Source organism: Nuphar pumila, chromosome 2 (assembly GCF_984573655.1).
Source record: "Nuphar pumila chromosome 2, dmNupPumi1.hap1.1, whole genome shotgun sequence".
Classification (NCBI taxonomy): domain Eukaryota; kingdom Viridiplantae; phylum Streptophyta; class Magnoliopsida; order Nymphaeales; family Nymphaeaceae; genus Nuphar; species Nuphar pumila.
Genome location: NC_143250.1, coordinates 115,226,939 through 115,254,220, shown reverse-complemented (window position 1 = coordinate 115,254,220; position 27,282 = coordinate 115,226,939). Strand labels below are relative to the sequence as shown.

At 37.6% G+C, this 27,282-nt stretch overlaps 1 protein-coding gene across 1 annotated transcript in view; it reads left to right on the top strand.

Annotated features, from left to right (window-relative positions):
* LOC149846838 (signal recognition particle subunit SRP54 2) overlaps positions 1-26,430 on the top strand; it is a 51,390-nt gene extending 24,960 nt beyond the window's left edge. The window contains exons 7-11 of the mRNA XM_089996605.1: positions 22,087-22,187; positions 22,298-22,455; positions 23,237-23,351; positions 25,524-25,929; positions 26,054-26,430. Of these exons, the coding sequence (XP_089852731.1) occupies positions 22,087-22,187; positions 22,298-22,455; positions 23,237-23,351; positions 25,524-25,846 (697 nt within the window). The 3' untranslated portion in view covers positions 25,847-25,929; positions 26,054-26,430. The remainder of the gene's footprint in view (positions 1-22,086; positions 22,188-22,297; positions 22,456-23,236; positions 23,352-25,523; positions 25,930-26,053) is intronic.
* Positions 26,431-27,282: the final 852 nt, after the last annotated feature.

The window sequence follows — 27,282 nt, the reverse complement described above, 5'->3', positions numbered from 1 at the left end:
AAAGAAGTAGATTATACAGTATACTATGGAGGGACACGACCAACACCACCTTCCTGCCACTTCTTTGCATAATATTTGGGATTGAGAAAATGTGTCATGCAATGCAAAAGAGTGTTGCTCTTATCCCATCTTCTGACTAAAATTGAATTAATATGATTAAAAAATTTTGAATCATCCAATGCAAGATTTTTTCCCTTATGCTTGAAAACTCCAACTTGTATTTTTTCGATCATATTATCCCGCATTTCATAAACTTTGTAAAGCATGAGATCCTCCTTATCAACTTCTCTCAGCATTTTCCAAATAGGTTGCGTAAACTCAAGAAAATATATGACTCTATCATAAAACTCATCATCAACAATGAATTTCTTAAGCCTTGACAACATCATCAATATGATAGAATATCCAATTCTCATTAATCACCATGTTAACAAAAACATTCATGACTTCCTTAATTATTTTTACCATCACAATGATGGATGTAAAACGTGTTTCAACAATTTTCAACAATTTTATATCAGAATACCTATTAAATATCACATTATCCTGATGGTGGTTAACAACAAAATCCTTAATGCTTTTGATATTTTTTTTCTAAGTCCTCAATCCATGAACATAGAGCATATGTTAGGTGAATTTTGGGGTTGCAGATGCTCTTGAGGGTCAGATTCAAGCTGTGTGCTACACGGGGAGTCCAAAAAATATGAGGATACTCACTCTCCAAACTCAATGTTGTACTTTTATAAACTGGAGCATTGTCTGTGATGATTTACACTACTTTCTGATCACTCACTTCTTTTATTACTTCTATAAACAACTTCTTCAAATTTTCAGCATTTTTATATTGCCCAAATGCATCAACTGCTTTCAAGAATACTGGATCACTAAGTAAAGAAGCAATGAAATTAATCGATGGACGCCTTTGAATATCTATCCACCTATGTCATGGAGATTCGGCCAACCAGGTGCCGCACCCACGTAGAAGCGGGTGCGCGTGCGAGTGAGGCACCCGGTGCAGTCAACCCGACCCTGAGTGCGGTCAATGCATCCAAGGTCATTTTTGTCTAGTTTTTAGACTAAAAAAAAAATCCCCGATGAAAAGGGTTGCGAAGAGGAGGATTAGGGCAAATAAAAATTTGCCCTAATCCTCCCTCTCCTCCTGAAGTCGAACCTCTCTGTCGGACCCCGACGCCGCAGCCGACCGCTCTGCCGGACCTCTCTAGGTATGCCCCCGACTCCCTCTGCTCTCCTCCTCTCCTCTTTGTCTTCCCTTTCTCCCTCTTAGAATGTCGGGGAGGGGCCCGACGTCGTTGTGGCTGCGAGCTATGCTAATTTTCCACGAGGTGCTTTGGTGCTTGGCTTCTCAACATGTCCATCGTGCACATGGTTGTGTGCACAGTTTGTGCTTCTTGGGTTTCTGTGTTTGCTTTCCCTTTGTCGCAGCGGAATCGTGTCCCTACTCGGTGCTAACAACTCAACTGCAAGGTTCCTTGTGCAACTTGGTAGAGGGCTTGGACATGTGGTTTGGTAGGCCACACTGCAACGTGCTGTTGTTGTTGGTTCCCTTGCCGCTATGTGGGCTTTCAGATGTTCGGTATGTGTTGGCTTAGGTGGGGAGACGAAATGGCTCTCCTTCCTGCACTGATATTTTCAATGTTGGAATCGACAGATGATGCTTCACAGTTGCGCGGCCTTTGGGCCAGTGCTGCGATGTTTACGAGGGATGCTACCTAGTTGATCCTAAAAATTATATATTGTTAACTGATAAAACTTAAAACTCCGTCTGTGTATAACTGTTTAGTTATACATTGTCGGTCCCAAGCCCGGATAAAGGAGGAGGGTTGCGGTAGGCCAGTGACAGCCAGCATAAAAACTTAGTCACACCCTATGAATATGAACCAATATGAGAATTTCGTTGGGGCGCTCTACTGAGCGACGCGTTGTACTCTATAGGCCTGGCGGCAGTGATAAATGGGCAAGGGTTGCTAGGTCGTCGCCCAGAAGCGACACGTCACACCGGCGCCCGGGTATGGTGTCAAATAGGCAAGGGTTCCCTCACTTTGTTGGACGGGTGGAGGTAAAGAAGATAGTTCAAGACCATAAAATTAGGTTAGCTACTTGGAACATAGGGTCTTTAACTGGTAAGTTGGTAGAGTTAGTAGATGATATGTGTAGGAGAAAGATGAATATTTTATGTCTACAAGAGACCAAATGGGTAGGTGAGAAAGCAAAAGTGATAGAACCTTGGGGATATAAGATTTGGTATACAGGAATAAATAGGAATAAGAATGGAGTAGGGATTGTTATTAGTCGTGAGTTTATAGATAATGTAGTTAAGGTCCGTAGGAAGGGTGATAGGATTTTACTTATTAAATTAGTATTAGGTACGGATATTATTAATATTATTAGTGTTTATGCACCTCAAGTAGGTTTAGATGATTCCATTAAGTGTCAATTTTGGGAAGATTTAGATGGAGTAGTACAAGGGATATCTTATGAAGAAAAGCTTTTCATCGGCGGTGACCTTAATGGACATGTAGGCAGTAGTAGGGATGAATTTGAGAGTATCCATGGAGGCTATGGTATAGGAGAAAGAAACGAAAGTGGAGAAAGGATTTTAGATTTTGGTTTCTCCTATGATATGATCTTAGCAAACACTTGGTTTAGGAAGAGGGAGTCTCACCTAGTAACATTTAAAAGTGAGGTTAATACGAGTCAGATAGATTTTTTCCTACTTAGAAACAGAGATAGGGGTTGTTGCATCGATTGTAAGGTTATACCGAGAGAAAGTGTAGCTACACAACATAGTCTTAATTTTAGATCTTAGAATTAGAAAATACCGCAAAAGGGATAGACATAGGATAGATCCTAGAATTAAGTGGTGGGCACTGAAAGGAGCTAAACAAGGAATGTTTATAGAGCAGGTAGTTAAGGAAGCTGATTAGTGTCTCGAGGAGGATTCAGAATCAATGTGGAATAAGATAGCGAGTGGCATGAGAAAGGTGGCTAAGGAGGTATTGAGTGAGTCTAAAGGCGGTGCACCGCTAGGTAAGGATACATCATGGTGGAACGAGGATGTCAAATTAGCTATTAAGGTTAAAAGATAGTGTTATAGAAATCTAAGTAAGAGTCATGATAATGAGAATTTGGAGAAGTATATAATAGCAAAGAAGGAAGCTAAAAAAGTAGTTCGAAACGCGAGGGATAAGGTATATAAGGAGATTTATGACAAGTTGGATACCAAAGAGGGCGAGAAGGATATTTATAGGCTTGCAAAGATGAGGGATAGAAAATCGAGGGATCTGGGTATGGTTAGATGTATCAAAGATGAAACACAAAGGGTTTTAGTCAAAGATGAGGAGATTAAGGAGAGATGGAAAGATTATTTTGATAAGCTATTTAATGGAAGTCATGCTCAGGATCTTGGAGACTTCTCCATTCCTTTTCATGAGATGAATCGTGACTTCATACACAAGATTCAAAAGAAAGAAATTGCAGAGGCTTTGAAGAAAATGAAATCAAGAAGGGCAGTTAGCCCAGATGGTATACCTATCGAGGCTTGAAAATGCTTGGGTGAGAAAGGTTTAATGGTTGACAAATCTTTTTAACAAGATTTGGCGGACAAATAAGATGCCTAATGAGTGGAAGAAGAGTACTTTGGTGCCTCTATATAAGAATAAGGGTGATATACAAGATTGCACAAACTATCTGTGAAAATGTCTACAAGGAGACAATACGCATACAAGCAAAAATACTTTATAAAAGATGTGCACGAAGGCACTCTCACAACACTTGAACAAAATACGCAAAAAGCGTAAAAGAAACAAACATGCACTTAAGGCATGTATTTTATAGAAAAAGAGTAAATGCTTGAGACTCTCAAGCTTAGGAAAAATAAGGGGGAACACCCTTATTTATACAAGAAGGAAGAGGTGCAAAGGGGCTCCCAAAGGAGTCGTTGGGGAGCCCCCAACGACTCTATTGGGGGACCCCCAATGCACCTTTTGTGAAAAATAAAAAAGAATAAAAAAATAAAAAAGAAATACAAAAATAAAGAGGCAAAATTACAACATATTCCAAATGGAATATGCGCAAGATAGGAAATTACAAGAATACCCTTTTCGGGTAAAATAAAATAAAAAGTATATAAATATATATATTTATATATATAGAGATACATATACATATAATATATATATGTATATGTATCTCTATGTATATAAGTATATATATTTATACTTACAACAAAGATTTTGGAGGTACATTTTAACACCCCCCTCAAACTTACGGTGCGATAACCGCAAGTTTGTCAAGAAGGAAATGAAATCTGGGCGAACATAGAGCTTTTGTGAAGAAGTCTGCAAGTTGATACTCAGACGTCACGTATGGTAGATCAATGACCTTTTTCAAGTATTCTTCTCTGACATAATGGCAGTCCATCTCTATATGCTTTGTTCGCTCGTGAAAGGTGTGATTCTTGGCAATATAAATTGCACTTTTATTGTCACAGCACAACTTTGTTGGTTCTCTGATACACTCTCATATCTTCCAAAAGGCGTCGAATCCATACAATTTTCATGGTGGTAGATGTCATGGCTCTATATTCAGCTTCAGTGGATGATAGAGAGACCTTCTGTTGCTTTTTACATCGCCATGAGATCAAGGACTCACCTAAGAAAACACAAAAACCAGTGGTGGAGTGACGGTTACTAGGGTCACCTCCCCAATCTGAGTCAGTATAAGCAAGTAATTTTAATTCAGAAGAAGAAGATAGAAATACTCCCTTATTTATTGTCCCCTTCAACTATCTGATGATGCGAAGAACAACACTCATATGAACGGTTGTAGGAGCGTGCTGAAACTGACTGACGATGTGTATAGCATGTGACAAGTCAGGTCGAGTAATGCTAAGATACATTAAAGAACCTACCAACTGCCAGTAAGGAGTAGGATCAGTTAGAGGAACACCGTCGTCAATCTTCATTTTTTATCCCACGACTTCAGGAGTTTCGCATATTTTGTCATCAGAAATTCCTGATCTGTCAATAATCTCACAAGCAAGTTTAGACTGAGATAGGAAATAACCCTGTTGCGAATAGGCACCCTCAATTCCAAGAAAATATGTCAGAAAACCCAAGTCTGACATCTCAAATTTTGAAGTCAAGACGGACTTAATACCCTTGACTCCTTGAACATCATTACCTGTAATTAACATGTCATCAACATAGAGTAGTAGTATCATAATCCCTGCATTAGATTTTCTAGTAAATAGAGCAGTGTCAGTATAACATGAGGAAAAACCATTTTCCAGCATTACACTGGTAAACCTGTCATACCAACTTTAGGGGCCTGTTTCAAACCATAGAGGGCCTTTCGAAGCCGAAGAACTTTATCTTTGGGAATCTTCATGCCTGGTGGGGAATCCATGTACACTTATTCGTTAAGATCACCATTTAAAAAGACATTTTTTACATCCATTTGATAAATGTTCCAATTTTTAATAGATGCAATAGTAATAAGACATCTAACTGTCACTATTCGGGCTACAGGAGCGAAGGTTTCTTCATAATCAATTCCATACTCTTGCCCATATCCTTTAGCAACTAAGCGAGCTTTATACCTTTCCAGTGATCCGTCGCTCTTGGTTTTAACCTTAAAAACCCACCGACATCCTATAGTTTTCTTTCCTATGGGTAGGGTTTGGAAATCCCAAGTTTCAGCCTTTTTAAGGGCATTAAGTTCATTTTGCATAGCTTCTTGCCATTCTATACATTTTTTAGCTTCTTCAAAATTCCTTGGTTCAAAATAAGAGTGAATGGCACTCAGACAAGCCCTATATCAGGGTGAGAAAGAGTCAAAAGAAACAAAAGAAACAAAACGAGTTGGAGGTCTCCTATTCCTTTCAGATCTTCGGTGATCGAGAGTAGGAACAAGCTCACTATATTGGTCAATAGCACTTCTAAAGGTGTCTTGGTTTCTACGAGAGTAGGTTATAGGTTCACTTGGAAGTCTACTTTCTTGTTCATTGATTGAGTTATGTTCACCAATATCACCATCATTTTCTTCATCATGATTTGATGACACATCATCATCACTAGATATATCATCATTACTAGACAATAAGTCAAATAGGAAGGAATAATCAAAATTTTCTTGTTGAGAAACATTTTTTTCAAAGCCACTTTCATTTTCTAAAAATGTTACATTTCTAGAGACATATAACTTATCATCTCGAAGATCATAGCAACGAAACCCTTTTTGAGTTTCGGAATACCCAAGAAAGGCGCATGAGATAGCTTTGGGAGAGAGCTTGTCATTTTTATCTGTAAGTATAAAGCACTTACACCCAAAAACTCGTAACCTATTATAATCAGGTTCAAGCGTATATAAGATCTCAAAGGGGGATATTTTCCCTAATATCCTAGATGGTAAGCGATTTATCAGATAAACAGAAGCAAGAGCTGCTTCTGCCCAAAAGTTTTTAGGAATGTTTTGGGAAATAAGAAGGGTTCTAGTGGTCTCAATGATGTGCCTATGTTTTCTTTCGGCCAACCCATTCTGTTGAGTAGTTTTAGGACAAGATCTTTGGTGGATAATTCTGTGATCCTCAAGATATACTTTAAATTGATTGGAGAGATATTCTCCTCCAGAAACACTTCTAAATATTTTTATGTTACTGTTAAATTGATTCTTGATCATTAAATGGAAGGCTTTAAAACACGAAAAAACTTCATGTTTGAACTTAAGAAAATAGATCCACGAATATTTGGAAAAATCATCCACAAAAATGACATAATAAGAAAAGCCTCCTTTTGAAGTAACAGGTGCGGGTCCCCAAACATCCGAATGAACAATTTCGAAAGTTTTAAAAGAGAACATAGTTCTTTGTTCAAAAGGTAAACTTTGCATTTTTCCGAGAATACAATCATTTCAAGAAAATGAACTTTTATATAGGTCTTTTGCAAAATGTAAATGAGACAACTTGGTGATATTAGGATGACCAAGTCTTTTGTGCCACACATTTATATCTTTGTTTTGGGCAACATTACAAAAAGATTTTGGAACTTGAAGAGATTCCATATAGTATAAGTCTCATTTTCTAAAGCCTTCCCCAATCAATTTCTCGAACCAGCGATCCTGTATTAAGCATTTATCATAAGAGAATTTAATATCGCAACCATGGTCCGAGAGTTGAGAAACAGAGAGAAGGTTTAAGTTTAGTTTAGGTATAAATCTAATTTTTGGAATAAAAAAATCTTGAGTTTCAAAATTACCTATTCCTTTAATTTCAAGAGAGCTTCCATCAGCAGTGGAAACAAAAGAGGGAGAGCCATTTTTTGAGTAATCGGAAAGTGAAAACATGTTTGGGGATATATGAAAAGATGCATCGGAGTCCAAAAGCCAAGAGACTTTACCTAGAAACGATAAAGTAGATACGGCGGCACCGGAGGTAGCTCCTTTGAGGAGAGGTTGAAGGGCTTCCACTATTTGATTTATAGAGAGTGACCCACTTGATGATACCTCCTCCTTTTGTGGTACACCGGTGGTAGCCATTGCGAGAAGCTTTTTCCATTTGGGACATATGGGTTTGATATGTCCGGGTTCTTTACAAAAATGACAAATAACTTTGCTATAGTCCCTTTTTCTTCTTTGCCCACTATTTTCACCTTGATTTTGTGGTTTAAAATGAGGGGGACGATAGGTCTTTACATTGTTCCCGGGTCTTGATACGACATTGACCTCATTGTTTTCTTCATAATTACAAGTAACCACAAGAACACTTGATCCTTGTTTACATAAACTCATACGAGTCTCCTCACCACTTAATTTGGTGAGTACATTTTCAAGAGAGGGAGGAGTAAATGAGGATAGAAGAGAAAACCTTATTTGCTCAAATTTGGGCCTTAGCCCATTCAAAAAATTGAAGAACCGATCTTCTTCAAGTTGCTTGTGACAGAGTTCAATTGTCTCTCCACTCCATTTTGGTTCAAGCATGGCAAGCTCATCCCAAATTGAGGAAAGATCGACAAAATATTCCCTAATAGTCATTTCACCTTAAGTAAGAGAGAGAGCCTTCTTCTGAAGATAATACTTATGAGATAGATCACTCGATGTATACATTTTCTCAAGATAGTGCCAAGCTTCCGATGCTTTTTTGAACTTAATAATGTTGGCATTAATCTTGGTTTCAATGGATGAAAAGAACCAAGAAAGAATCTTGAAATTCTTCATTTCTTATTCATCGTGCTTCTTAGAATATTCTTCGAGAGTTTTGACCCTTTCTTCTCCTTCAAGAATCTTGATTTCACTTCCGTTTACCACAGTTATTTTGGGTTCCGGTTCCGGAATTGTGCCTTGCACATAACCCCATAGCCCCTTCCCTTTTATGTGAGCCTCCATGTTTCCGGCCCAAACATGATAGTTGGACCCATTTAATTTGAAGCCAAGAGTAAAATGACTCTTTTTCGCCCATTATGAAGTAAAGAGGAAGGGAGAAAGGGCGTACCAACACAATATTTCAACTTCTAGCTTGCGCAAGATTCTTCTAAAATATTTGAGAAGAAAGATCTACCACTTCAACCTCCAAAGATCCGGAGGCACGCTTATCGAGGCACTCGAAAAGGAAAGAATCCTACGATCCTCTATTACCAACCGAGCTCTGATACCATGTGAAAATGTCTACAAGGAGACAATACGCATACAAGCAAGAATACTTTATAAAAGATGTGCACGAAGACACTCTCACAACACTTGAACAAAATACGCAAAAAACGTAAAAGAAGCAAACATGCACTTAAGGCATGTATTTTATAGAAAAAGAGTAAATGCTTGAGACTCTCAAGCTTAGGAAAAATAAGGGGGAGCACCCCTATTTATACAAGAAGGAAGAGGTGCAAAGGGGCTCCCAAAGGAGTCGTTGGGGAGCCCCCAACGGTCACATTTGTGATCGTTGCCCCCCCCCCCCCAACGACTCTATTGGGGGACCCCAATGCACCTTTTATGAAAAAGAAAAAAGAATAAAAAAATAAAAAAGAAATACAAAAATAAAGAGGCAAAATTACAACATATTCCAAATGGAATATGCGCAAGATAGGAAATTACAAGAATACCCTTTTTGGGTAAAATAAAATAAAAAGTATATAAATATATATATTTATATATATAGAGATACATATACATATAATATATATATGTATATGTATCTCTATGTATATAAGTATATATATTTATACTTACAACAAAGATTTTGGAGGTACATTTTAACACTATCGTGGTATAAAACTCATGAGTCATAATATAAAACTTTGGGAGAAGGTGATTGAGTATAGGTTGAGGAAGGTTGTCATGATATCGGAGAATCAATTTGGTTTTATGCCTGGAAGATCAACTATGGAAGCTATACATCTTCTTGGACAACTTATTGAGAGATATAGAGAGAGGAACAAAGATTTACATATGGTTTTTATTGATTTGGAGAAGGCATACGATAGAGTACCTAGGGATGTTCTCTGGTGGACAATAATGAAGAAAGGTGTTTCTCTCAAGTACATTAGTATAATTAAAGATATGTACGAAGGAGTAGTAACCAATGTCTGCACTTGTGGAGGGGTGACAACCAATTTTCCTATAACGGTTGGGTTACATCAAGGATCTGCATTAAGCCCTTTCCTATTTGCTATAGTGATGGATGTGAAAAGAAGTGTTTTCTTTAGTAACGGGTCATGGATCTGGAGATCCAGACCCGTGACTTCTCATTAATGGCATTGTGTAATATAATTTATTGTAATGAGGGTATTTTAGTACCCTAATTTTGTAATAGCATGTTAATATAAAGGAGTATACACAGCAGCTGACCCTAACACAACTGGGTATCAGTTTTTTCCCCAACTTCTCTCTCCCTTTCTCTATCTCTCTCTGTTTCTCAACTTTCACGCGTGGAACGACCTGGAGATTGAAAATCTAACATGGTATCAGAGCCACGCTTCAGTTGAAACTGGAATCAATCTCAAAGGTACGTCTGAAAGATCTATCCCCTCTCGATTTCCTCTTCTAAGTCAAGAAAATATTTTTTTTTGTCTGTCTCCCCATCTCATCTGATTTTTTTTCTGGTTCACGACTGACCCAGTCCATTTTTGGGTCTGTCTCCCCATCTCATCTGATATTTTTTTTCTGGTTCACGACTGACCCAGTCCATTCTTCTCTCCCCAATCAGACTTGATCTGCGTTCTATGTCCCTTGAACTTGATCAGATTTGACGTTAATCAGATCTGATCAAATTATCTTCCTACCTAATCTGAGTCAACTCAGAGAGGACTGAGTGACTCAGCCCAGATTTTCGACCCAAATCCTTTGTTGAAAATACCTTTTCCTTCATTCTTCATTCTGTCATTAATATACCCTGTTTATCGTTCTTAATCGTAGCGTTATCTAATCACGCAATTGGGGCCCTATTTTGATTCAGCTGCATCCTTGATCAGATCTGATCAAGCCGATATATCCTCATTTCTTCCACTTTATCACCTTTAGCTTGAAAGCATTGCGTCAATACCAAGTGGGAATTCATATTAACAATTTTTTTTTTATTTTCATACCCAATATTCCATTTCCTATACAAATTAGAAATCTGATAGATATTCAATTTCTGTTTCAAATCAGCAATCTGATAGCCATTGATCTGAATTAGTTTCTGCAAAAAAAAAAGGAGTTACAGAAACTGTCGACAGATTGTGCTGAAAACACTCTTAATACTGTAAAACATGGATTCACTTCCTAGCCAAACGGTTCTTTCTTCAAGTTTCCTCAGCCAACTCGTGTCTGAAAAATTAAATAATGGTAACTTTTTGACTTGGAAGAGGCAAATCATACCTTTCATTAGGAGTCAGGATCTTTCTGGACATCTGGATGGATCTATTCCAGTTCATCCTGAGTTCATATCACGAGAAGAAAGGGACAACAAAGGGGAATCTACTACAATATATGTTAAAAATCCTGAATTTGTGGCTTGGATGAAAAGAGACCAAGCGCTAGTTGCTTATATTACATCTACACTGTCACAAGAGGTACTTGTGGCCATTCCTGATGACTGCACTGCCATTCAACTTTGGAACAGACTTGTTCAGACATACTCACAGGTTTCTCAGGCCAGGATTATGTTTCTTAAAAGAGAATTTCAAATGTTAAGAAAGGATTCCATGACCATCATGGAATATTTGAACAAAATGATGGTTATCACAGATCAACTAGCAGTTGTTGGAAGTACAGTTACTGATAAAGATTTGGTACAGCAAACCCTCAGTGGATTGGGACACGACTATCATATGATTGTCACTTCCCTGTTATGTTTACCTGAGTTGCCCAACTTTGAAGATCTGCGTGCAAAATTGTTACAATATGAGATGAATCTAAAGGGATTTTCTGAAGAATCATCTATGCATACTGGGACACAAGAAGTGCTTGCTACAGGGGTTACTTATGCACGAGGACGAAGAAGTTATGATATCAAGGGAAAGGGAGCACAAGGGAGAAGCGGTCAAGGAGGTCGTGGATTATTGCCTACACCCAACACATATACCAATCCACAAAGACAGAGGCCAATTCCTACCTGCTTTCTGTGTAATAAAAAGGGGCATATCAAAGCTAATTGCTGGTTCAATCCCCTAAATAAAGGAAAATCAACACAAACTGAAGCAAAAAGAGGCACAGACAGTACAAGGACCAACGGAGAAGTAAAGGAGTTATTGTTGTCAGCCTTAACAGAATTGAATATGAAATAAAATGAGCAAGGTACTTGGTATGTGGACTCTGGCGCAGCGACTCACGTTACTGGTGATGCAGGTAAGCTCCTAAAACTTGTTCCTTACATTGGTAGAAGTAGTATAGTTACTGGAGATGGATCACACCACTCTGTCTCGCATATTGGAAACTCCATTATACCCCTGCTTGAATCTTCCATCAACCTTTCAAAGGTTCTTTATGCTCCTAATATCAAAGAAAAACATCGTTTCAGTTTCTAAACTTGTTGATGATATCAAAGCCTCAGTTGAATTTACTCCCTCTTCTGTTCTTGTCAAGGATCTCTGCACGAAAGAGACGTTCGCTAGAGGAAAACGGCAAGGCAATATGTATGTTTTTTAAGAAGATCCTTCAGCACATATTCGCTCTGCAGACCCAAACTTGAAGCTCCAATCATCGTTGCCTTCTGAAAATCCTACCTATGTTTTTAGTGTCTCTGAAATCAATAATTCAAACCTTTGGCATGGTCGTCTAGGTCACTGCAATAGTAGTTTCATTGAAAAACCTGTTTCAAATAACCTCATTCCCAAGTCAAGTTTAGGAATAATGTCAATGACAACAAATGTTCTAGTTGTCTCTTATGTAAGAGTCATGTTTTACCATTTCATTCTATCAATAAAAGAGCTTCAAGACCTTTTGAGACTATCTGTTCTGATGTTTGGGGGCCTGCTCCAGTTGCTTCCATATCTGGAACTAGATATTATCTTTTATTTGTTGACAGTTATTCTTGTTATTCTTGGATATTTTTCATGAAACATAAATCTGACTTTCAAGTTGTTCCGTAACTTCCATTCCTTTGTCAAAAACCAATTTTCTGAAAACATCCTAAGTTTCCAATGTGACGGAGGAGGTGAATTCTCTTCCATTGACTTTACTAACTTTCTTCAAAGTAACGGGATAAGGAAAAAGGTGTCTTGCCCACACACACCTCAGCAAATGAGATTGCTGAAAGGAAGCATCGCCATATTGTTGAGAGTGCGATGAGCATGATGCATGACAGTAGTCTTCCGATCACTTTATGGACAGAGGCTTTTCATTCTGCAGTTCATGTGATAAATCGATTGCCCATGACTGTTTTGGAAAACAAGTCTCCTTGTCTCTTTTTGGTGTACATCCCAACTACTATGATTTGCATGTGTTTGGTTGTTTATGCTATGTTCATGTTGACAGTTCAATGAGACATAAGTTTCAGGATAAGGCCCTGAAGTGCAGGTTTGTGGGTTATGCTGATGACTATAAAGGGTACAGGTGCTATGATCCGATGAGCAAGCGCATCAAAATATCAAGAAATGTCATCTTCGATGAATTGAATTTTGATTGTCGATGTACTAGTTCTTCAGAATCAAAACCTAAAGTTGAGGCTTATTATCCTTGGTTGAATTATGAACTTCTCTCAGGAGCTAGTGATGTTTGCTCAAACTGCATTCAAAAGGATAAGAGACCTGTGTCTACTGATGAAATAATTGCCCATGAAAATACAGACCCAACTTTGAATCCAGAAAGGTATAAAGGCCTCGTCTACACTCGACGAGAAAGAGAGACGCCCACCACAGTTAATTCGGATATGGACGCATCCTCTACACCCAACATCGTTGATACTAGAAGATCCACACGTTCTCGCCATCCAATTGAAAGGTGGGTCAATTATGAAAATTTCTCATTAGATTTTCAACTCTTTCTAACAGCCTTGAATAAAGAAGATGAACCCACAACGTTCTCTCAAGCGTCAAATTCCAGAAGATGGATTAAAGCAATGAATGAGGAGATGGAAGCTCTACATGAATGTGGTACGTGGGATGTCGTACCAAGACCACCTGACAGAAACGTTGTTGGTTCGAAATGGGTGTACAAAATAAAGTATAAACCAGATGGGACTATAGAGTGATACAAGGCGAGACTTGTAGCCAAAGGTTTTACACAGGAGCAAGGACAGGATTATGATGAAACTTTTAGTCCAGTGGTGAGGATGGGGACAATCAGAGTCATACTTTCTTTAGCTATTGAACACCAATGGACTATTAGCCAACTTGATGTGAAGAATGTTTTTCTTCATGGAGATTTGAGAGAAGAAGTATACATGGAACAACCCACTGGTTACGCAGAAGGTAATCCTACAAAATATGTCTGCAGACTAAAAAGGGCGATATATGGATTGAAGCAGGCATCTCGATCTTGGTTCGACAGCTTTTCTCTTGAAATACAAAAATATGGTTTTAAGAAATCTCTTCTTGACCACTCCTTATTTATATTTAAGAACCAAGACACAATTACTCTGTTGTTGATATATGTGGATGATATCATCATCACTGGTAATTCCAATGAGCACATTGAAGAAGTCAAACATCTCTTGAATCAGAGGTTCAAAATGAAGGACCTTGGCAAACTACGGTACTTTGTTGGAGTTGAAGTCGACAGTACTTCTAAAAAAATGACTCTCACTCAACATAAGTATACCATTGATGTTCTCAATAAAGCGGGTACTCCTAGCGTTCTTCATCAAAGGCTTAGCTCTCAAGACGGAGATCCTTTTGATAATCCCACACAGTACCGTAGCATAGTGGGTATGTTACAATACCTCACTTTTACTCGCCCTGATATAGTCTACTCCGTGAATCAAGTTTCTCAGTTTATGCATGCACCATGTGAAGGGCATATGGAAGCAGTTAAACGGATACTACGATATCTGAAGGGAACGGTTGAGGATGGTCTCATATATAAGCGAAAGACAAATGGGCAAAATGCACATGAGATCACTATTTATTTTGATGCAGACTGGGCGGGAGATCTAGATGAACGCAGATCAGTATCCGGCTATTGTGTATTTGTTGGGATGAATTTGGTTTCTTGGAGTAGTAAGAAACAAAAGGTTGTTGCCAGATCCAGTACAGAGGCTGAATACAGGTCAATGGCAGCTGCCACTGCTGAGGCTACTTTGATTAGACATCTACTGACAGAAGTCGGAGAATCGATCTCTCGATCACTTCTTTTGTGTGACAACCAGAGTGCCATTAGTATGTCCTTTAATCCAATCCATCACAGTCGTGCCAAACATATTGAAATAGACCAGCATTTTGTGAGACAAAAGGTAGAAGAGAAAGAGATTCAACCTGAATTTGTTCGAACTACAGATCAAGTGGCGGATATATTTACAAAAGGATTGACAAAAGACAGATTTTGGATGTTAAAAGGCAAGTTCATGGTTCAAGATCATGCACAACTTGAGGGAGGGTGAAAAGAAGTGTTTTCTCTGGTAACGGGTCATGGATCTGGAGATCCAGACCCGTGACTTCTCATTAATGGCATTGTGTAATATAATTTATTGTAATGAGGGTATTTTAGTACCCTAATTTTGTAATAGCATGTTAATATAAAGGAGTATACACAGCAGCCGACCCTAACACAACTGGGTATCGGTTTTTTCCCCAACTTCTCTCTCCCTTTCTCTATCTCTCTCTGTTTCTCAGCTTTCACGCGTGGAACGACCTGGAGATTGAAAATCTAACAGGATGAGCTTACGAGATCAATTCAAGAAAATATGTCGTGTTGTATGTTGTTTGCTGATAATATTGTTTTGATTGATGAGTCTAGAGTTGGGGTTAATGCTAAGTTAGAATTATGGAGATAGACATTGGAAGCAAGAGGTTTTAAGTTGAGTAAGAGTAAGACAGAATATATGGAATGTCGGTTTAGTAAGCAACGAAGTAGTGATGGGAGTGTAGTAAAGCTTGGTGAGCAAAAAATATCAGTGGATAACTGTTTCAAATGTTTGGGATCTATCATTCAAAAGTATGGAGAAATTGATGGAGATGTAAATCATAGGATAAAGGTTGGGTGGATAAAATGGAAAAGTGCAACTGAAGTGTTGTGCGATCGTAGAATGCCATTGCGGTTGAAGGGAAAGTTTTATAGGACCACAATTAAGCCTGCTTTACTATATGGTACGGAATGTTGGGCTGCCAAGAGACATCATATTCAAAAAATGAGTGTAGCTGAGATGCGTATGCTTAGATGGATGTGTGGAAATACAATAAAAGATAAGATTCGAAACGAGGAGATACGTAAGAAGGTAGGCGTTGCATCCATTGAAAATAAGATGAGAGAGAATCGTTTACGGTGGTTTGGACATATTCGGTGAAGGCCTAATGATGCTCCAGTTAGAAGGATGGAGAAATGGGAAAATATATTAGTTAAAAGAGGTCGGGGTAGGCCTAAGAAGACTTGTATGGCTGATAGGAAAGGATATGAATGCTTTGAACCTCACCGAGGACATGACATTGGATAGAAATGATTGGAGGAGAAGGATTCATGTGGAAGACCCAGAATGATTTTCTTTTTTGGTTCATATCGCTGACACCAATTGTTTTGGGATGAAGACATAGTTGTTGTTGTTGTTAACTGATAAAACTTACAAATTATAATATATATATATATATTTTTTTTTTTTTGCACTCCTGCACCCAACATTTTTGAAAGTGCTGCACCTACAATTACACCTGCACCTGCACCTGCACCTGCACCTGCACCTGCACCCGCATCCGCATCCGCACCCGCACCCGCAGCCATGTGACATAGCTGCGGGTGCGGGTGTTTTTTTGTTCCACCCATCAAAAACAATTGGAACTCCACCCATCAAAAACAATTGGAACTCCATTTTGTTCCAATGAAAATTTCTTAATCTTTAGCAATCTTTCAACATTTGCCCTCTTCTGCAAGAATTGTCATTCGTAGTTTTTTTTTATCTTGAAGGTACATAGTCACTCAAGTTAAAATTTGCTAGTGAAGTAACTAGATCCTTTCAATAAGGATTTCTAGTTACATTAAATGGAAGTGAACTAAAATAAAAATACCTCATTACTTTTCTATTCATCTCCTCCCTTCCATATGTATTGAATGATGCTTGTATCGTTCCTCTTCCTGTACCTCCTATAGCCACCTTTTTTTTGCATCTTCTTGGTGGCTTGAAAATGGTACACTAATGTTAAAATATATATATATATATATATATATATATATATATATAATTCTTGTTTGCTTGATAGGGGCATTTTTGTCTTTTCACATGTCATGCCGTTGGGGCCCCCAACGATCATAAATATGACCGTTGGGAGCTCCCCAACGACTCTACGAGGGGAGCTCCCAATGGTCTCCTCTCTCCTTTTTGTGTATAAATAGGGGAGAGTCCCTTTTTGTTCTTGCATTGTATTTTCAAAGTCTCCTTCAATAATATTCATTCTTTACTTGTTTGCTTTGCCTTTCGAGACCTTTTATATTGTCTCTCTGTGGACTTCTTGCTTATATGCTTATTGTGCACTTGTATTTGTCTATTCTTGGACTTGGTTGATGCTTTTGCATCTTAAGCTTGTAATTCCGCATACTTTATTACATGGTATCATAGCTTGGTTGTGCTCTTGGTCTCTTAAAAGGTGACCATTCAAAGATTGTGATTCGGGAATTAAGTCCTTGCCGCAATTTAAGTGGAGGATCTTTTCCATACTCTTTGTCATTCTTTTCTCTAAGTCACTATAGAGAATGAACATAAGATTGATCTATCCTTCAAGTTAAATAATACCAACTACATGATGTGGGCATCCACCATGGAGAATAACCTCAAAGGCAAGAAGCTTAGGGGATATGTGATGGGTTTCATTCTGGAACTTCAACTCAAGCTCACCAAGATGGAGGGAGGTCAAGAAAAAACTCTAAGAGGAAATGCTCGCACAAAAGCTATTGAGGATTATCAATCCAAGATAGAAGATTGGGAAAGTAAACATGCCAAGATCCTCGCATGGTTCATGAACAATGTTGAGCTCAAGATTTGTACCAACATAGCCAAATTTCACAAGGCAAACGAGTCATGGTTCATTATGAAAGGTATATATACACAAAAAAATCTTGCAAGGCAATTCTTTCTCCATGAAAAAATACGTACCATTAAACAAGGGGACATGAGTGTCCGCGATTATTTTAGCACTATTGGTCCCTTATGGGGATGAACTATCTCTTCTTGAACCCAAGTGGGTTGCTGGTGATGATGTCAAATTAAGAAGAGAGCAAATGGAAAAATAGTACTTTTTCCAATTTTTACATGGGCTTAGGCCCGAATATGAACAAGTTAGATCGTCTCTCTTTCATAGATCTAAGCCTCTTCTTTTGGAAGATGTCGTTGCTGAAATATGCAAAGAGGAGACTCGTCTAAGTATGATAAAGGAGGAGACGAGTGTCCAAGCCCGGCAGTAATGTCAAAACATACAAACCTCCACACTTTGAGAGACAAAATAGGTATAATGGAAGCTATAAAGGGGCTATTTGCCATCATTGCCATGAACCGAGTTATATAAGGCCTAATTACCCCAAGTTATATGAAAACTCGAAGAACAAAGTTGCTTCCGTTGAAGAAACCACACCAAGGAAGGAAGAACTAATTAAAGGAAAAGATTATTTTTCTCTTGCTCAATTATTGGAGGCACTTCAAATGCTACTCAAATCTCCATCCACATCGGGTGCCACAATAGCCTCATCTTCTCCTTCAGGTATGTCTTCTTAGATCCTTGTTTCGGAGGCCTCCTTCCATATGACACCTCTTCAGAATGGTTTATCTGACTTATGCATTAATTCAAAAACCTCCTATATTTCAACTGCCGATGGAACATCTTTGCAACTTAAAAGTGTTGGAACATTAAATTCCTCTAAAAACCTTTTGTGCTAAAAGTAATAGTTATTCGACAACCAAGTTTGAATTTTCTTTCCATTTCACAAATTTTCGATCATGAATGTGGAATCTCCTTCTCATCTAAGGGTTGTTCCGTGCAGGATCTCCGATCCGGGAAGCTGATTGGGTAAGGCCATAGGAAGGGAGATCTCTACTACATGAACTCTCTAAACCTTCCTCTAAACTCCTTTTGTAATTAAGTTCAAAATAAAGATATTGCAACTTGGCATAAACTACTTGGGTATCCAAGCTTCTCTAAGATGTATCTTCTTTCCTTTGGGAAAAAAATTTGCAATGAAAAAAATTTAGTTTGCAAAGATAGTATTTTTGGAAAGATGAAATCCACTCCCTTTCCAAATAGAACCTTTGTTTCCAAGAGACCTTTTGAATTAGTGCATTCAGATGTTTGAGGACCTCCCATCATATCAAAAAGAGGATATTCATATTATGTTACCTTTATTAATGATTTCTCTAGATATGTATGGATATACTTAATTTTAAATCCAATGTCTTCTCCTTCTTTAAAAGATTCCATATGATTGTCAAAAATCAATTTCAAAGCAACATCTCTATTCTTAGATCCGATTTGGGTGGTGAGTACTTATCAAATAAATTTCAAAATTATTTGAAACTAAACGGAATTTGTCACCAAAAATCATGTCCTAGAACTCCCCAACAAAATGGAATAGTCGAAAGAAAACATAGACATATTTTAGAAACTACTAAGGCACTACTTATTTCTAAAGACATTCCAAAAAGTTTTTTGGGTCGAGGCCTCTCTAACATCAACTTATTTGATAAATAGAATGGTCTCATCATCCTTACAAAACATATCCCCTTATGAAAAATTATTTGAAAGAACACCTAACTTCAATCTGTTGCGAGTCTTTGGTTGTAAGTGTTTTGTGCTTTTTCACAAAAGAGATAAATTGTCTTCAAAAGTCATTGAATGTATATTCATGGGTTATGGAGAGAATAAAAAAGGATTTAGATGTTTGGATCCTAAGAGCAACAAACTATATGTTTTTGAAGATGTAACCTTTTTGAAAAATGAAAATGGTTTTGAGAAAACTAAAGAAAACAATGAAATTGATTATACATTTTTATTCGGTCTCTTGCCACAAGAAGAGTTGAATTCTTGTGATGATTCTTCGGATGACATAAGGGATAATCCCTTAAATATCAATGAAAATGGTGATGATAATGTGCATAAAGAATCACCGATAAATAATGGTGTTATTGATAAACTTATACCCGGCGTGAACAAAGGAATCCTCTAAATGCTTTAGAAAAATATTCTCAAAATTCTTCATTAGAGGAAACCTCCCTTAGGAGATCTAATCGTATCTCCAACCCACCAAATGGGTTTGTATCTTATACATTACCAAAATATAGGTCATGTCTAATTGCATTGCATTCCTATCATGATCTGTCACATTATAATGAGGCCAAAAATCTTCATCAATGGGTTGGAGCTATGAATATAGAACTTAATACTCTTGAAAACGCTAAAACATGAAAAATAACTTTATTACCCGTAGGAAAAAAATCTATAGGATGTAGATGGGTTTTTAAGGTTAAAATCAAGAGTGATGGGTCTCTTGAACGATACAAAGATAGGTTAGTAGCCAAAAGGTACTCTCAAGAGTATGGTATTGACTATGAAGAAACATTCGCCCCGGTTGCTAGAATGACTAGTGTTACAACCCTTATAGCTGTTGCATCTATTAAAAAATGGCCCATCTATCAACTAGATGTGAAAATTGTTTTTCTCAATGGTGAATTAAATGAAGAGGATTACATGGATCCTCCGCCGGGATTTTGTGTTGAAAAGGGTAAAATCCTTAAGCGTAAAAAAATGTTATATGGTCTAAAACAAGCTTCAAAAGTTTGGCATGATAAATTTAGTAATGTAATGACTCATCTGGGTTTTCATTCATGTTATACTGACACTGCTCTTTTTGTTAAAAGTACAAGTTTTATGGTTGTTATTCTTCTACTTTGTAGACGATATTATTATCACTGACCACCTCAAAATATGCTTGAGAACGGGATGAATATCACTAAGGAGTCGATAAACTCTGATACCATGTCACGAATCGATGTATATGCTTTAGAGAGCAACTTATGGGCAAGAGAATACTTTGAGAATACAAAGACACACAAGGATAAGCCACTTATGAGCTGAAACTCACATAAAAAAGGATATTGTATTGGGGAAATTCCCTTGAGAAAAGAATACATGGAGAGGGGGGATCAACCCCTATATATACACATAGAGAGGACTCTATAGAGCCATTGGGACCTACCGAACGGCTAGAAACATAGTTGTTGGGTAGGGTCCAATGACTCTATGGAGTATTCCTAAAACTCCCTTAAGGCTGGGAATATTTACAAAAATAAATAAAAGGAAAGTAAAAAAGAAAAATACACTTATTGTGTGTTTATATGTGAAAAGACCAAAATACCCCTGAACTATAAATATACAGAAAATGTACAGAAATGAATATTTTAACATATATATACATGTATGTTTACATTTATTACATTTAACACAAAGTTGTAAGAGTTTCTTGCCTAGAAATTTTCAACTAAGTACTTGAACAATAAGAAACTCAAATCTTTAACCCACACACTCACAGACATATATTTATATATTTATATATTTATAGATATGTGTAAGTAGGGGATAATCGTAGGCAATGTCCATTAGATTCCTAAGGAGGCAGATCCCCCTTTGGCTTTGTTATATTTTTTATAAAACAGAGAGAATTTGTACCAAACTACTGCAGGTTCAACTTTAACAAGTGCTAACATTTTACTGTGGGTGAGTGCACGACCTCATTAACTGTGTAGAATTTGCATTTATTGGCTATTTGCCTGAATTGCTGAAGAACTATTGTTGAATGTTGACAGCTTGCCGTTAAAAATTAGAGCCATGATCAGGACCTTAAAGATGTGTTGGCAGTTCTTGCTTTTGGGATTTCTTCCATTTATGTAAGGGGTTGAAGGATACCATGCTAGTTACAGGGCTTGCCTTCAGTGCACAGTCTTCCAGCGTAAAGTAAAGTAGTTTATAGTTTATGACCAAATTCATGAATAGATGGAGATTTTCCACTTGGCAATTATTTTTCTGCACAGAGAGAGAGAGAGAAAGATGCCTTCAATAGATGCTGGTTGTTGTTCATGGTTCAAGGATTGCCCACAGTATCTGAATTGCCTTTGATACATTCTCTCATACCTGTTGTTGCCTTTGGAGGATCTGCTTTTATTGGCCTGTATTGGTGAAAAACTATGGGGATGGCAATGAAGAAATGTAGGTTGGACAGGACTGAGTGAGGGACTTTTAACGATAATTTCATGAGTTCTTGTTCTCTACAGTTCTACAATAACCAACATGTGCATATGACTCAGAGATATGCATCATGCATATTTTTTGCATTGCATAAATGTTTGTTTCATGTGGTACTAAATTTTATCAGTTAAAAAGTTTCTGGCTTTTGTTAGGCCTACTTGTCAAGGATTTGAGAGTATCATGAATCTTCTCTTAGACAACTGAAAATATATGTACTCTGTATTTTCAGTGTTGCAGCCACAAAGAGTCCAGTGATATTTATTGGAACTGGAGAGCACATGGATGAGTTTGAAGTTTTTGATGTTAAGCCATTTGTAAGCCGACTTTTAGGTCTGATCACGTGTTCTGCTTCTCTGTTTGTCTTGGTCTTGATGGATTTTCATGTTAATTTTCTTTTCTACTCGCTAACTACAAAAAGTTGCCACATGATATTTCAATAGGAATGGGTGATTGGTCTGGTTTCATGGACAAGATTCAAGAAGTTGTGCCTATGGACCAGCAACCTGAACTACTACAGAAACTTACTGAAGGGAACTTCACTCTTCGAATCATGTATGAACAGTTTCAGAACATACTGAAAATGGGACCCATTGGACAGGTTTGCTGCTTTCTCATGATGTATGCGATATATAGGTTAAAAGCTATGAGTTAGTTATTTGTTGGATCACTTTTCTTTCAGAACATTTGTTTACCTAATTTCTTGCAACTTTTCAAAATAGAAAAGCAACTTCAATTTCATAATTTTTTTTTATTGTAAGTCATTAGTTTGGGTTGTTTTGTTGCTGTGGAAGCTTGAATTGGCATTCATCTTCTTCACTTTTATGAATCTAATTGAGCCGGCCTAGCATAAATCCATGGTATGCGGATGTTCACATTTGCTTGTACTAGACATGACAAAAGATTGAAAACTTAAGACTACAAATAACTATTGGAATTTCAACTTGTTAAAAATATATAGATTTGGTAATAATTAGGTGTAATCTTCAACTATTAAGGGTGTGTTTTCAATAAAAGATTGATCTCTTTAGTGAGGTTTTCTAGATAATAGAAAGCATGGGAACCCACATGATTATTGGGCCTATGATTCTTTATTAACCATAAAGTCCTTATTGTAAAGTCGCTACATTGTGATGGGTATTCTCTTGTAAAAGTTGTTGTTGTCTTTGTGTTTGGTAAAAGTAGGAAAGCTGCCTTTACTATGTTTCCCTTTTCCGCTTGTCTCAAACAAGAAAATTGTGGTCCCAGTAATAAGAATCCTCACCTGTTATATCCTAATGCACACTAAATTTGGGGGAAAGTAGGACATTTCTATGCACAAGCCATTAATCATAATGTTCAAAGACTTCTCATTTCATTTCTAATAATCTTTAGTTTTGCAGGTTTTCTCTATGATACCTGGATTTAGTGCAGAGTTGATGCCAAAGGGCCGGGAAAAAGAAAGCCAAACAAGGATCAAGAGGTTTATGACCATGATGGACTCGATGACTAATGAAGGTTGCTTTGATTCGTTTGAATTTCAGTCACAATTATCAAAATTGAGTTTAGTATGATTTTTTCTTTTTTATTTCTTCCTTTCTTGGAAAAGGGTATGCTGAGGGTGTTGACCTGCTTGGTATCTGGGAAACTATAGCAATCATAAAAAGGCATCACCTTCTTGTATTGGTTCAGTTTGATTTTTCAATGTTGAAGGTTTCTCCTGATGTCGAACTAAAGTAGGCTTATATCATACTCAATTCTCTTCTTTTCTCTCTGTTGACATATGCTCTTTGGTGATTATTGTGGTGGTAGTACTGGGTTGCATGTCAATGGTGAGTTGCTATGCATGATGAAATTCTTGGATCCTTGACTTTGTCAATGTCTGCTGTTCCTAGTGGAAAGGACTGCAACAGTGCACTTTCCGTTCACTTGTATAGACCTTGACATGTTATAGGTTTGCTTTTGATTGTTCTCATTGATACTTCTGTTTTGGTCAAGTAGCATATGTTTGTACTGAATAGAGATGGTATGGTCATCAGTGTCTGTCAACTTGAGCTGCATTCAATAATTGCAAGTAGTCAGTTCTGGCAAAGTTTGGGTGGGAGAGGGGAAGGATATATGGAGCTTCCTATGCTGGTTACTTTTCTGGTCTGTTAGGCCATATCTTGCCTAGAAATTGATATTTTCCTATCTGATATTTCTGTACTAGCATAGACAGAATTGAACTTCACAGATTGGTCAGATGATTATTTTATTTCTTAGTGATTCTCTCCTGTTATCTGTTTTGAAACTCTGCTGAATTTTTGTATTTTGTGACAAACCGGTTCTCATGTGTGGTTGTGGAGGTGTAGCTTGCCATACTGGAGTAGCTTGCCTTGCCAGCTCATGGTTGATGTCTTGGTAGCCTGTCCTACCTACTCCTATTCAATAATTGTTTGTTTCCAGCCAAACGGACTTTGGTTTCTCTATATGGTTGAGTGCTAATTTCTAAATATGGTTGTTGAGGTCATGTTGTTAAAGATAGATTCCCTGCACATGACTTTATCTATGTTCATTTAAGTTGATCACAAATTTTTCTGGAAGTTTTGATTAAATCATCCTCATCATCATCATCAATTCTTTATCTCAATTCTCAACTGCATGAGGTTGATATTAACAGCTATTTCTCCATTTCATTCTGTCTAGAGCTAAAACTTATGTTGCCCGGCTCTTTCCTGTCCTTCTTCTCTTTCCCTTATTATTTCCACTTGCATCCATCATACAAATTATAATGGAATTCTTCATATAATGCTCTAATACAATATTTCTTATGGTGTGAGATTGTAGTGGCTTTCAGTACTGCTTTATAAATTATGTTCTGAACCACCATTTATTCTGTCGTGAGTTGACTTTCCAGCCATATAGTTATCTTCCAAATGAACTTTTATAGTTTTGTACTCCTTGATGCTGCAATGTTATGCTGATTTGGCATTCTGTAACTAAGAGGATATACATTAGCAGAAACTTTTAGGCACTTGGGGGGAGCAAAGAGATTTCTGTAGCACTCGTTGCTGTTTGGCACAACCATCGGTTATCCTCTGCCTATTTCATCATGTTATCAGGGATTGAATGTTGCAGAAGTTCTGTTGTGTAATTCCCCAGTTCTGCATCTAAAGCAGGGGTTCAATGCTATGAAAGTTTTTATTTTGTAATTATTTACTGCTGCATCTGAAGATCCAATGTTCAGTTCACAATGCCAGCTAGTATATGGATTACATATTTGATTTATTTTGGTTGAAGTTGCTGGGGTAATTCTGCATCATTTGTTTCATGCTTTTAACATTTGTAGTATCCATGAAAATGTGGAAAATGCATTTTAAGGTGCATGTAATTCAGCATACATGTTCTGAACACCACCTTTTTTTCCCTGTTTAACAATAGCCCCCCTTCATGATTCATCTGATTCTTACTTTTGAAATGGTGTGGCATTTTGAATTTTTTATTCTATATTTATTTGAACTTGTTCCATTGATACTGAAGTTTTAAATATCACAGGTGGTTAACTGCTTGATTTCATGAGAACGTCTGTAGAGTAACGCTTTGTTAGTCGATTCCAGTTTGAATCAGCATATGAACTGTTGAAATATTGATATTTTGACAGAAGTGTTGTACCATTTCTTTGTCTCTAACTGATTATTAACTTTACTGCAGAATTAGATAGTTCAAATCCCAAGCTTATGAATGACTCTCGGATCCTGCGTATAGCACGGGGTTCCGGTCGCAGTGTCAGGGAGGTCATGGACATGCTAGAGGAGTATAAGCGACTTGCCAAGATATGGAGTAAGATGAAGGGGCTCAAGATTCCTAAGAAAGGTGAAATGAGTGCTTTGTCTAGAAACATGAATGCACAGCACATGAGCAAAGTTCTTCCTCCACAAATGCTGAAGCAAATTGGCGGCATGGGTGGCCTTCAAAATTTGATGAAGCAGATGGGTTCAAAAGACCTAGCTGGGATGTTTGGTGGAGACAGATAGTGAATGCTGTACTATATCTTCGTTTTGAAATGGATTATGTTGGTTTCATGCTTGCCTTCTCAAAGAATGTCAGATATCATCAGGTCAGTTGATCAAATAGAATTATGTGATCGTCTCATTGATCTCTATTTTCTGCCCTTCACCTTCTATTCACAGACATTTATTGTTTTTAATATTTTCCTCTTATAATCAATGGATGAATTGCAGGAAGCTAGGATAGAAGTCTTGAAGCTGTCATGGAGATGAGGCAAATCATCCACTGACAGTTTTTCAGGGTTCTGTCACTGATTTTTTTTATGATGACAGTTGCAAAGTTGGAATTTTTTGTAGAAAATAGATACTGGCTTGAAGGTGCAATGAGTATATACACAAGTTTATTTCTGACTGCAAGCCCAAAATTTTGAAGGGCGTGATGTTTTTTGTATGGCGTATTGTACAACATATGTATGTGCTCCTGAACTTGGGATGTGATGATTGCTGACTTATGGTCAGGACTATGGGAAAGAGCCCTGTGTAGCACTTATATTCTTCTCTGAGCCGAAGCCATAACAAGTGAAACTACATAGGGTTGATGCTAGTGTTCATCTGCTGCTGCTCTTTCAAGTTTACTAGTTTTGTTTTGCTAAAACATAAGTGTGCTGTTTTGTCTCAAGATGAACTGGGAACCAACTTGCACCTAATCTATACCTACCTAGGGGCTATGTATATGCTAAGAATGCAGTTTGACTTGGACTTGACCAGCACCCACATGAATCCTAACCGAACTTGGCTTGGAAACATTTAAGTCTATCCAAGATCAAACCCTGTTTTTTTTTCACCTACCACTTGAGTGCTATTGTTTGTAGGAGTTATTTTTTTTTATAATTTACTCTCAATCTCATTTGCTTATCTCAAACTTGCCATTTATAAATCTTGAACATTGTCAATTCCATTGTACTCTAATGAGCTGAGCTCATCCCAACCACTGTGCTATATTTTAGCAGAATGGAAAAGCTTTTAAAAACGTTTCATGATAGGCAGCTGCAAAGGGCAAAGAAGCTTTCCTGCCTGCCAGTCCGATCTCACCGATGTCAAATTCCTTGACCCTGGAAAAGGGATACAATGTGAAAATGTGGTGGAAATACATCAAGTTGTTAAAACTTTCCACTGGCTGGTAGACATCATACATGTCAACCCTGCACCACGGAAACACATCTATGGGTGACTGAAAATGAAAGTCCTTTCTTGGACTTTTATTATTACCATGAAATACTGCTGGTAATCTATCAAATCTCTAATATCTACTTTGCTTCCCTCAACAGTAATTACCCTCAAAAGCATCCAAATTTGATTGCATGTGAGCAGAAATTCGGTAAGGCTCTGTTTGAGAGCTGGTGTTGGAGAGGAGATGAGAGGGGTATTGAGAGTTAAAAAGCAAATGGGTGATGAGAGTGGCG